Source organism: Piliocolobus tephrosceles, chromosome 7 (genome assembly GCF_002776525.5).
Source record: "Piliocolobus tephrosceles isolate RC106 chromosome 7, ASM277652v3, whole genome shotgun sequence".
NCBI lineage: Eukaryota > Metazoa > Chordata > Mammalia > Primates > Cercopithecidae > Piliocolobus > Piliocolobus tephrosceles.
This window is the reverse complement of record NC_045440.1, coordinates 88,098,970-88,111,867: the sequence shown is the minus strand read 5'-3', so window position 1 is coordinate 88,111,867 and position 12,898 is coordinate 88,098,970. Positions and strand designations below refer to the sequence as shown.

The 12,898-nt window shown below is 31.2% G+C and overlaps 1 protein-coding gene across 3 annotated transcripts in view; it reads right to left on the bottom strand.

Moving 5' to 3' along the window:
- CNBD1 (cyclic nucleotide binding domain containing 1) overlaps positions 1-12,898 on the bottom strand; it is a 565,408-nt gene that overhangs the window by 154,918 nt on the left and 397,592 nt on the right. For all 3 annotated transcript variants that reach the window (XM_023222920.2, XM_023222919.1, XM_023222918.1), the window contains exon 7: positions 1,612-1,749. In XM_023222920.2, the coding sequence (XP_023078688.1) occupies positions 1,612-1,749 (138 nt within the window). The remainder of the gene's footprint in view (positions 1-1,611; positions 1,750-12,898) is intronic.

Sequence of the window (12,898 nt, the reverse complement as noted above, 5' to 3'; positions counted from 1 at the left end):
AATAAAGGCCATATGAATAAAAGTTAGTATAGGATACTCTGAATTTTATCAGAGCGTTACTCTGTGGCTACATAGACATATTAAAATGTTAATCTTCAGATCTACTTACTAAAATTATATTTGCTCGCCTTTCATTATATATTATACTTTTATAAATGTTTTAGGAGTTTTTTAAAACCCTGTCATAGTCAAGATTAAACTGAAAAGTTGTGTTTGATAAAATCAAGTAACTGGTACTGATATTTGGGAAATAAAAACAAAACATACAGAATTTTTTGTTAAAGCCAGGCACTCTGAAAATCAAAACAAATGAACATCAGGGATTTGGAATAATGTTGAATTCTGAGAGAATTACTTGCACTACTGACACTGTGACCACTAAATCACAAGAAATCCCCACCACTGGAGACCCAGGAAGACAGGTGTCTTCTCAACTCCACTCCACATGAGCGCTGAACCATGGTTTATACCAGCTTTCTGCAGGACCTGCATCTGGCTTAAGCTCATTTAAAAAAAGATGAAACAGCAGGATCATGGAAACCTTTCAATCCCATTATTTTTTTGTTTATTTATTTTTGAGATGGAGTTTCACTCTTGTTGCCCAGGCTGGAGTGCAATGGTGCGATCTCGCCTCACCGCAAACTCCACTTCCCGGATTCAAGCAATTCTCCTGCTTCAGCCTTCCGAGTTGCTGGTATTACAGGCATGCACCACCACATCCGGCTAATTTTGTATTTTTAGTAGAGATAGGGTTTCTCCATGTTGGTCGGGCTGGTCTCCAACTCTCTACCTCAGGAGATCTGCCTGCTTCAGTCTCCTAAAGTGCTGGGATTACGGGGATGTGCCACCACACCCAGCTAATTTTGTCTTTTTAGTAGAGATGGGGTTTCTCCATGTCGGTCAGGCTGGTCTCAAGCTCTTTACCTCAGGTGATCCACCCGCCTTGGCCTCCCAAAGTACTGGGATTACAGGCGTGAGCCACCGCCCCCAGCCTCAATCCCATTATTTATACAAACTTCCTCTGCTATCCAAAGGAGGAGAAATAGGAGTCAAGAAAAAATTTGGATTCGATTAGAAGATAATAAATTATTAAACTTTAAGTAAATGAGTATCTTGAAGCTGCAGAATTAAGGAATCAGAATAAGTTGTTATCACTTACTCATCCAGCTCTGAGTTTGATGTTTGTTGTAATTATGAAATATCATGCCAATCACATTCAAGTATTTTTCCTCCTTAAGCAGACTATAGAGACTGGGAAAGCAGCAGTACTATTATCTGTCTTATTATTCTAGTATTCTTTATTCTTAGCATATGACATGTTGTGAAGATGCAAAACACATATTTGTTGAATGAATGAATGAGTTTAAAATTAATGAAAAGCCAAAGGGTATTCTTAAATTACCTAAAATATATTCATTGAGACCTTTGTTTACACCTTACCTATCATCAGCACTCAAGTGATTTTCATCAAATAAACCACTTTTTTAATGTCTCTAGCTTAAGTTAAAGTTAAAAGTAAAAGAGATATGGATATCTTTGTCTACAGAAGCAAAATACAGCTTGAGTTTATGCCCAATTTCTGTTTATATATAATATTAGATATCATCATACCTCCTTTATCTTTGCATATCCCTTTGCTGGGATTTTAAGAATTTCACAATCGTCTTCTGTCACCACCGAGAACATCTGTGTTCCCAATTCAATCTGAGGTATAACTTCCAGAGTTCCAAAGGTACTCCATTTGCTAAGCTGTAAAAATACCAGAGACAATTTAATGTTTATTACCACTCACCAACATAAAAATGCCAGTGAAGGATTGGATTGTAGGTCAAGCTTTCATTCTATGAAAGAGGAGGTTCTAAACTGTCTTTGCATGGATGGCTCCTACTACTTCTGCTCAATGTCACTTCCCAAGGCAAGAGAACTGGTCATTCTTTTCACCCACATGAATAAAATAACATTAAAAATCTTCTGTTTTATTCAGTGATTTAAAGTGCCTATTACGCGCTTGGAATATAGCAGCCATTCAATACATAGTAGTTGAAAGAATGAAGAAATATTGTACTCTTATATATATGATCTTCTGTTTGTTTTATTATCACATGTTGGTAGTATTCGGTATATACAAAAATGAATAAAATGTTAAACAGTATATAAACCATTAATATATATTTATGGATGATTGCTTAATTTAATATGTAAATGATAAATATTAGGCATGGAAAAATGTTACTACTAGAATACATGTCATGAGTTATTAGGTTATAATGATATTACATATAGTTACATAGAGAACCTATATTTATATTTACCTGGGAAAAGTGGAGGGCATGTGAAGGATAAACAGCATATTTTTATGAGAGGCTGAGGAGCTTCTTAGGGAAAACATCATGTCAATATGCCTATCTAAGATGATATGGGAAAACTTCCATTTTTCTACTTCAAAACCATAGACTATTTTTCTTTTTAACTAAATGCATATCTGAGCTTGAATCTGAAAGTCCAAATACATACAGGAAATTTAAAATGTCAAACAGTAACAGCTGAGGACAAAGTGGGCCACAGTTCTATCAAACCAGAATAAGGTCCCAAAGAACTGAATTCTGAGGCTTGTTGTACATGTAGGAACAGGAGATGGGACTCAGAGCCATGAAAGGCGAGAGACTGGAATTGTGTCTCTTTGCCTAAAGTCTAGGAACTTGGAGGATTATCCCAGTTGTGAAGTGGGGACAGGAAGAACTACATCCAGTACTTTATGAAAGCCATATAAAAGCTAGCTATCTAGCCATGAAACTGGACAGAATTGTTAGAAAATCAAGAACCTAGGTTTGCAACTTTAATGAGTACAGAGCATACACTTATGCACAATAGAAGACCCAAAGCTGAAAAATGAATAAAAAGCCTGGTACACAACTAGTGAAACTCCTAGGATCCAGGAAGGTATTATACAAAGTTAGCCTTATGTATAAATTCAGAGAGAAAGGAACTCCCACAGAGAGCAACACTTGCTGATGACAAAATCATAATAAAAATAATTACAAGCCACACAAATAAGTAGACCCCTACAAAGGGAAGTCCATGAAGGAGAAAAAAGTTGAACAACCTAAAAGAAACTACAAACATTTAAAACTATGTAAACTATCAAAATCAGAACATGACATGATGGAAGCAAAAAGAGGTATTTTGGAAAATAACAAAATAAAACTTCTGTAAATAATGGTCACAAAAATTTGTAGATTAAAGATAATTTTCAAAAGAATTCATTACATGGATAATATATAAGAAAATAATCTGGAATAAAATATAGAAGAAATGGAAATAAGAAGAGGGTTGTAATAGCTATAGAAGATAGATGGAGACAATTTAGCATATATCTAATAGAAATTCTAGAAGAAACTGAAAAGAATGGGAAAACGGTGATGCATAAGTGATAATGGCTGAAAGTTTTCCAGAGCTGAGTGAATAAGTGAGTCATCCAAAGCAAGCAACACACAAAACTGAAAGATGAATTTGCTTTTGTATTCCTGCTCAGGATTTGGCATATTCGCCTAATCTTTCTCCTCTGCTAGATCTCCTAGTTACAATCACATTAGCTCTCAATAATCTCAAGCAGATATTGTCCACTTATATATTTTTCAATTTATCTATTGTTTTAGGGCATTGGTTGGAATTATCTCATAAGTCATTAAAAAAGCAAAAATATTCCATGACTTTGAATAATATTCTTAAGGATTTCTTTCTCAATTAATTAAAAAATATCATCAGAGTCCCTAATATTAATAATTAGGAAATTATAAAACTTCCAATGCCCCTTACATACCCACTTATTTTAGTCAAATTATTTTTTAAAGTATGAATACTTATAATTTTTTTATGATTTCAATATTTTATTTTATTTTATTGTTTATTATACTTTAAGTTCTAGGGTACATGTGAATAACGTACAGATTTGTTACATATGTATACCCGTCCCCATGTTGGTGTGCTGCACCCATAAACACGTCAATTACATTAGGTATATCTCCTAATGCTATCCCTCCCCCCTCCCCCAACCCCACAACAGGCCCCAGTGTGTGATGTTCCCCTTTCTGTGTCCAAGTGTTCTCATTGTTCAATTCCCACCTATGAGTGACAACACGTGGTGTTCAGTTTTCTATTCTTGCGATAGTTTGCTGAGAATGATGGTTTTCAGCTGCATCCATCATTCATGTCCGTTCTCAGATCTCAAACTCCTCACTGGGAGAATCACTACTTTCTTCAAAGCTTAAATTTTAAAATTTCAAATATTAAAAGAATTAATATTTATAACTTTCAATTTTGTTCTGTAAATATGGTTATCTTAAAGTGCTCAGGAAAAAATAACTTTCAACCTAGAATTCTTTATTTACTTGAAATAGCAATTTAGAGTAAGAATAAAGAAACAAGATAATAATTTTAGACATTATATGAAACAAATGACGACAAGACGAATTTCAGCTAGAACAATACTGAATCCAAAATGGAGGGCAAATAATTAGCTAAAAACATTGGTAAATGTAAATAGCATTATTGATATATAATAGTTTTAAAATGACTAATATGGTATGCTTTTAAAATAAGAGAGATTTAAACTGCTTTCAAATACTAACTCAGAAGAGACAAGCAGAAAGTTAGAATTAAAGTATTTGAGAATCTTTATATTCTTGGGCTAGGAAAGAAAAATATTGTATAGGTTTCCTTCAAATTACAAATTTAATTATATACAAGTTAAAAAAAGTACAATGACAAAAAAAAATAAAGTGATGAAATGTGGGATATTTCCTATAACAATGGCAAATATAAAGAATAATATCTCAAATATCTAATATACATCTATAATTTGACTTAAAGAAGAGAAAATAACCAAAACAAAGTTATTGAAAAATAGCAAAAATATTTTTAGAAGAAAAACTATTTCCAGAAGAGATGAACGAAATGACTCACACCCAAAAGAAACCTGCTCAATCTCAGTAGGAGACAGAAAATTATAATTAATGTCATAATGCCACATGGTTTTTATCCACCAGATTGAAAAAATTAAAGTTCTCTAACCTATGGGTTTAGGAAGGTAACTTTCATTTATAACTCTGAAAACTGTAAAAACCTTTAAAATTGAGAAATTATCTGGCAATATCTATTACAATAAACCAAAAAATGTATGCAATGTCTGACCCAGAAACCCATCTCCTACGAATCTACCTTGTAGAAATAAATACATTTTAAGGAATTCAAGCAAGTCTAAGTTTTAATATACTGGTAAAAATTAGTTACGTCTATATATCTTAGCCTGGAAGAATTCTGATGGAAAAAAACAAATAATAGATAGTATATTAAAAATCGTTTTTTACAAAATGAACAGTTACAAAAACAGTAATCCGTATGTGTATGTAATTGTTTAAATGCCAGCGTCAATTCAGAGGAAGATGTGCAAGCGTACCTGTCAGGCTGATATTATTCATATGTCCAGGGGATAGTGATGGAGCTGAAATGGCAGAATATTTATTAAAATTTCCTCCAACTTCCTTGTATTTGTTTCAGTGGCCATAAAAACTATGTAGTACATTTGTAAATTTTAGACACTTATTAAAGAAATTTAAAATGTGACTTTGAAACAGAATGCTGAGCTATCTTCCATACATGTGTTATTTGTTTTGATATCTTTAAAAATATACATAAAATATCTAAATGATATACAACAGATGATTACAGTTGTTATATCTGAAAACTGCAGATTATAATCATGGTCTACTTTAATTCTGTATTTCTGAATTTTTAATAAATATAGCAATTTTTAAATCAGACAACACTGTAAAGCTATTTACTTTATAGCTCAGTCTCTCTCAACTTTTTTGAAAATATCATTTTTAAGGCTACATAGATAATCCTATTCTGATGGGGATAGTTGGCCGAGTTGCACAGAAGGAACAGTTTCTTGTACTTGTAAATGCTCATGTTATTTTACTGAAAAATAAATTGATAACTAACTTTATTGAGAAATTATGTATTCTCAGGCTTATTTTTTTTAACTTCTATAATAATACATAACCTGTACAATCTTCCTCTGAATAAGAATTGGTAAATTTATTAATTTTTCTTTTGAATAAAGTCATAATGTTGAGATTTGTTCTAAACTGCATTTTATAAAAATAAAATTTCCTGAAAAACAGAAGTATTTCATAGGCATAATTTTTGTTCTTATTTTTTTCCATTGCTTTTAGCTTCCAGGCATTTACACATTAAATAAGATCTGTAAGTAAAATTAGAGCTACTATTTTTAAACCAAGGAAAGGTCTTGCTCTAAACTTTGCATAACATGTTTTTTCTTTCCTAAGGGGCTTAAGAAACAGATAAAAAGAAACCACACAAAGATCAGGCATTCATAATCTAGTCGATAAATGAACTTTTTCTTGAACTTCTAATATATTATCCCACAGTTTGTGATTATTTGTACATCAATTTTTCTTGAATGAGTTTCTACAGCTTTAATTATATTCTCCAAGTTGTCTAAGTCTCCAAAGAAGAGTAATAAGCACTGCTCCAGAATGAAAAAAATTATTTTTCTCCAAAGATTTAGAGTCTAATGGCCTTTATAAAAAGTGCATTCTCCAAACCAAAGAATGATAAGAATAGAAAGACATTGCATTTTATAATGTTTCACATACTTAGGGAGAATGTGGGCCATAATAGGACTATATATTGATATCTGGAAGGTAAAGTAGGAACTAACTGGATGTGAGGACAATCTGATTGGGACCTCATGCATTCTATTGGCTGAGGGATGGATTTGTATGCTTAAAAATAAATTTTCTGAATAAATTTATTTCAAACCTGTATGCTGAATCAAAGAGGAATACTTTTTCAATTATAGAAAAAAAAAAATTTTAGGATATGAATATGCACTTTCTAAGTAAAACCTACAAACCAAATGTTTGCAAATGGAGCCAATACATTTCTCTTTAAAAGTTGGCTAATCATGGCTTCCTATTATGTCCCTCATACATGTATTTATACATACATATATTATTTTTCAATCCTTGCCTTTCTGAAAAGTGGAAAAGGTAATATAAAGCATTTCCTCTTTATCTGTGGTTTCACTACACAGATATAGTTATATATTTATAAATTAGTTATATGTTATATATATAAATGTGTATTTATACATTATATAGTGTATATAAATATATTTATATATAAATATATATTAAATATTTATATATAAAAAGTAAGCATATTTACTTATATATTTTGAGGTACTAATTTTTAGTGCATATATATTTCATACTCATTATGAAATATCTTTATTTTTAATGATGCTCTTGCAATAAAATCTACTTTGCCTACTATAGTACAGCTACTTTGGCCTTCTTTTGGTTAGTATAATCTGTTTTATCTGTTATTTTACTTTGCAACTTTCTGTATCCTTCCAATAAGGCCGGTAATCATACAGGGTATTGCTTTATGCAATATGACAATCTTTGTTTTTTAATGAAAGTATTTAGTTTGTTTACATTTAATGTATATTTGCTTTTAAATCTGTCATCTCAATATTTGCTATTTTTCTACTTTTTGTCATTTCTTACTTATTGCTAAATTTTGAACTAATCAAATATTTTTTCTATATTTTATGTTCTCTTTTAACTTATATATTATTTTATTATCATTTTGTTGATTAGTCTAGTTATTACTAATGCATCCTTATCTTATTAAAGTGTACCCTAAATAACAGTGTCCCCCATTATGCATGGAAGATACATCCCAGACTGTTACTGCATACAGAAATTGCAGATAATACCAAATCCTATGTGTTTTTTTCTTTACATATGTGTATATGATAAAGTTTACTTTAGAAATTAGGCACGATAAGATATTAACAAAAACAACTATTAATTAAATAGAAAAATTATAAATTTATTAAAAAATTAACATAATAATTGAATTTTCAGAGCAAACCTTGGGATACTGAAACCGGAAAGTGAAACCACAGAGAAGAAGGAAGTGCTATATTACCTTTTCCACTTTTCAGAAAGACAAGGATTGAAAAAATTCTTTTACACTATTCTCTTACTGTTATTGCTACTTCTGATGTATTTTATTTCTATATATGTGTAGAAACTTCACAAGGAATAATATTGATTTATACAGTCAGCTAATATTTAGATTGATCCACATATTCAGCAAGAAGTTTCTTTGTTCTTCAGTTCTTTCTACATTTCTGTACTTCAATTTTGGATAACTTTGTTTTTGCCAAAGTTTGTCCCCTTGCCATTCCTTTTACTGTAACTTTGCTTGCAATGACATCTCCATTTACTGTTTGTCTGAATACAACGTTATCTTGCCTACATTTAAAAAGATGGTTTTACTGGTTATAAAAGTCTAGGTTGGAAGGTATTTTTTTCCTGAATGCTTTAAAAATATATGTTATTATTCTCTGGCATTCATTATTCGTTAAGAGTTCATTAAAACTTACCTTGGAGTGTGTTTCTTTTTTTTCTACTATGACTTTAAACTATATTTGGTTTACATTAGTCTAGTTGTGGTTGTCTCGCTTGTAATTCATACAGCAACTTAAATCTGTTATTAGATGTCTTTCCATAGTTAGAAAAAAATTTCAATCAGTATTGCTTCAGGCAAGACTAAATATTGTTTCTACTCTATTTCTTATTTATCCTTTTGTTGGGCTTTTAATTGCATACTTATCAGAATTTTTCATTTTTCATATCTAACTTATATTCTTTTCTATCATTCATCTTTTTTCTTCTTCATAGTTATGATATGTTCTATTAATCAATTTTCCATTTCAGTAACTCTCTTCTGCAGTGTCTAATCTGCTAATAACTATATTTATTGAGTTATTAATTTCATTTTATATTTTTGTTATGAAGCTTCCATTTTTAATTTATTGCTCACAATTCTAGTTTATTTCATTGTCAGATATGATTTTGAAAATATTATTATTGTTATCATGAACTAATAACTCCAATATCTAAATTACCTGTGTGTGTGTTTCTACTGATTTTTTTATTGTTTGTTAAAAATGTTTTCTTGTATTTCGACATTCCTGGTAACTTTTTAGTCAATGTTGGACATTGTGTATGAAAACACATGGTTGTTCTTGATATGTCGTCTTTCTCTGAGGTGTTTTATTTTCCTCACAGTCAATTAGTATAGGAGCAGACTAAATGGCCCCGATCAATAATTGAGGTCTTTTGAGACTGGTTTTCAGTCTTTAGGACAGTGTTTTGGTTCTGGGTTTCAACTGATAGACTGATAAATTTTTCAGAACCTTTTATACTTGACAGACCCAGGACTCCTAATTTCTGTCTATAAAATACATGAGACTGATGAAAGTTCTACTTCTTAAATTTGTAGGTACATATTACTCAAATTCTGTGATGGCTCATTTTATGTTTCAATTTGACTGGATCATGGGGTGTCCAGATATTTGGTCAAACATATTTCTGGGTGTTTCTCTGGAGATGTCTTTGGATGAGTTCTGATTTAAATTGGTAAAGATTAACATTTAGATACTAGACTGAGTAAATCAGATTGCCCTCCATAATGTGGGTGGGTCTTATCCAAAAAATTAAAGGCCTGTATAGAATAAAAGGCTGATCTTCCCCTAAATAAGACAGAATTATCCTCCTTGACAACTTGAGAACAGGGACATTAGCTCTTTTTGACTCTATAGCAGTTTTCAGCCATTATACTGAAACTTGGACATCACCTCTGCAGATTTTCGACTTGCCAACCTCCATAATTACATGAGCTAATACCTTATAATACATCTATACATATACATATACATATGTGTATACACATAAATGACTCATCATGATTCAGCATTTTCATAAATGTAAGAAGGAATTATTGAATAGTTAATTCAACCAGATGTGTATTTCCAAAAAAATTAATATTATTCAAGCTCCCTTTTCTCTGGTTCCCTTTTCTCAGTATCCTGACTCCTCAAGGCCTGACTGCCTGGGTAGACTAAACTCAGATTCATGGTGCTCTGGCATTCTAAGGTTCCTGTAAGTTCTCTTCACAATTTTCTGCTCATTTGTTCATCCTTATGATCTCTGCAAGTTGTTGGATGTCTCTAAGGAAAAGCAGCAGGAAATGTCTGACTCAGAATAACATATTTCCCTTCTTTCTTGAATTATAGCCATTCTAATCTTGGTTCCCTTGATTGCTCTCCAAAACCTTCAAACTGTTATTAATTTGGTGTTATTCAGCTTTTTTAGTTGTTCTCAGCAAGGGGATGGGTCTGATGCAAGCTACTTCACCATGGTATAAAGCAGACTGACATTCAGTAGATTAAAGCAACTGAGCTTCTTTTAAACAAGATCTACTTCCGTTTCTCCATTTCTGTTGTTTGGACTCTTTTTTTTTTCTCGCTTGCCCTTATCAACCCATTATGAAGTGAGTAACAAAATTATTCGGAACAAGAAATCAGACCATGACATCCAAGTCTTTTCTTATAAAGGTGGAAATTCTGCTAAAGTAAACCAAAAATTTCTACATAAATTACTGCTTGTAATAGGAAACAATGTTTGGAAGAGCCTGATTCTCATTTTGATATTTTCTCCCTTAAAAAAAAATAAAACCTGAAAGAAGGATCAAGATTACAGCATCTTAATAGAAGGAAGGCATTAGTAACATACTAGGAAAAAGAATTTCTACATATAGATATGTAGACATTAATTGTAGGTGATAAGTAAGCCAACTAATATCAATGTATTAGTAACAGACTTTCCAATGCCTATATTATTTACACATATTAGATAGCAATGAGAGTAATATATTTACCATTGATTCCTGCTTTGTAGGTTTTATTTGTCATATGTGTGTGTCATTTTTAAAATTTATTTGTCAATTAAATTATTTCAAAATTTTTAAAAGAGATACACACTTACTACTTTATAAAAATATGAGAGTGTAAGAAAAGGAGTGGATCAGCAAAGAATAACAATATTCATGGTAAAGTAACTGGAGAACTTATAGAAAACAAGTTACTGGAATGAGTGTCACATTACTTACAACATAAAGTCTCCTGAACAGCCCAGACTGCATCCTATTAGTCCATGAGCACAGCTTGGATGATAACCATGAACTGAATCTCAAGTGGATCTCATATACTCCCATTTACATTGGTTTGCTGTTATTTTGAATTTGTTTCAGAGAAACAAAATCTTCAGCATTGACTGGAACAACAGTCTCCCTTTTCTGGTCAGGTAGATTTGGGCTTCTTCTTATTTTATCCTAAAGAGGCACAATCTTTCTTTTTCCTATGTGCCCAGTTAGTTATTAACTAAACTCCAACAGAGTCACCCATCATGATTCAGTACTTTCATGAATGTAAGTAGGAATTATTGAATACTTAATTCAACCAGATACATATTTTAAAAATTAAACCAATTAATAATAAAATAATTTGAGCTGTATTTCCTAATTTTCTAAACATTATTGGTTCTCAGTATTGCTGACTAGTTATATATGAGGAAACTGATTTTTAGTACTACTGCTATTTGACATTTTAAAATTTTCCTATTATTAGGGGAAATTGATCTGTCTGATATATAAGAGTAACATCATTCAGTCACTAGAAAGAATTATTTCAGCATACCATTTAGTAGAATTGTCCCTCCATACTTGGATGTTGCACTGTAAAAAATATAACTATAAGCATATTAACAATTTTCAGAAGAGCGAGCACTAAGAGCTAAAAATATGCCTGTGTTATAATGTGAAATTTAGTGTTAATTAAAGAAGTTGTTAGTGTCTAATTTAAATAATCATAAATTTTTTAAAGTTAGCACATAAGGTTTATTAAAAAATTAATGGAGTGCACATTTAAATACATACTTTATATGTGTTCATACACAAGTGCTCACCACATGTTCACTAGCTATTGAAGTTATAAAACACTTTGGCTTAATGGATTACCATCATTCAATTGTTATGTGCTTTATCCATGTATAAATTGGCTGCTCTGATATGATCTGAATTTTATATAAAAGATGATACATTTTGGGAACTTAATATCACAGACTTTTTCTTATAATAATAAACTAGAAGCATTGCTCCTGTCTTATTCAAAAGAAAACATTTCTCCCACATAACACTAAATTCAATTGCTCATATTTTCATTTACTCTGAATTTAATATAGTCTTACAAAGAAGATTCAGTTGAGTAAGCTGAGATATAAATTGAAATAACTGTGTCAACCTAACTTCAATGTGAAAATAATTTAAAATTTTTCAATGTGACATTTATTTATTGATTGATACATATTAGATGTACATATTTTTCAGATAAATGTGATGATTTCATACATTTATATAATCAAATCACAGTAATTGGGATATCCATCACTTTAAATATTTATTTTTTTATCTAGAATCATTCTAATTATTCCCTGCTAACTATTTTGAAATGTGCAATCTCTTAATGTTAACTATAATCTTCTTACTGATCAAACACCAGGTCTTATTTCTTCTAAGTGTGTATTTGCACCCATTAATCAACCTCTCTTCACCACACATCACCTCCACCCTTCTTGGCCTCTGGTAACCACCAGCCTACATTTTATCTTTGTGAGATTCACTCTTTCAGCTCCCACACGTGAATAAGAACATGTGATACTTGTGCTTCTGTTCTTGGATTACTTTATGTTACACAATCACCTCCATTTCCAACCATAATGTTGTAGTTGACACGATTTCATTTTTTTATGGCTGATTAACATTCCATTGTGTATATGTACCACATTTTCTTTATTCATTCATCCATTGATGGACACTTAGGTTGCGACTATATTTTGGCTATTATGAATAGTAGCCAAGATGCAATAAGCATAGGAGTATGGACATTTCTTTGATG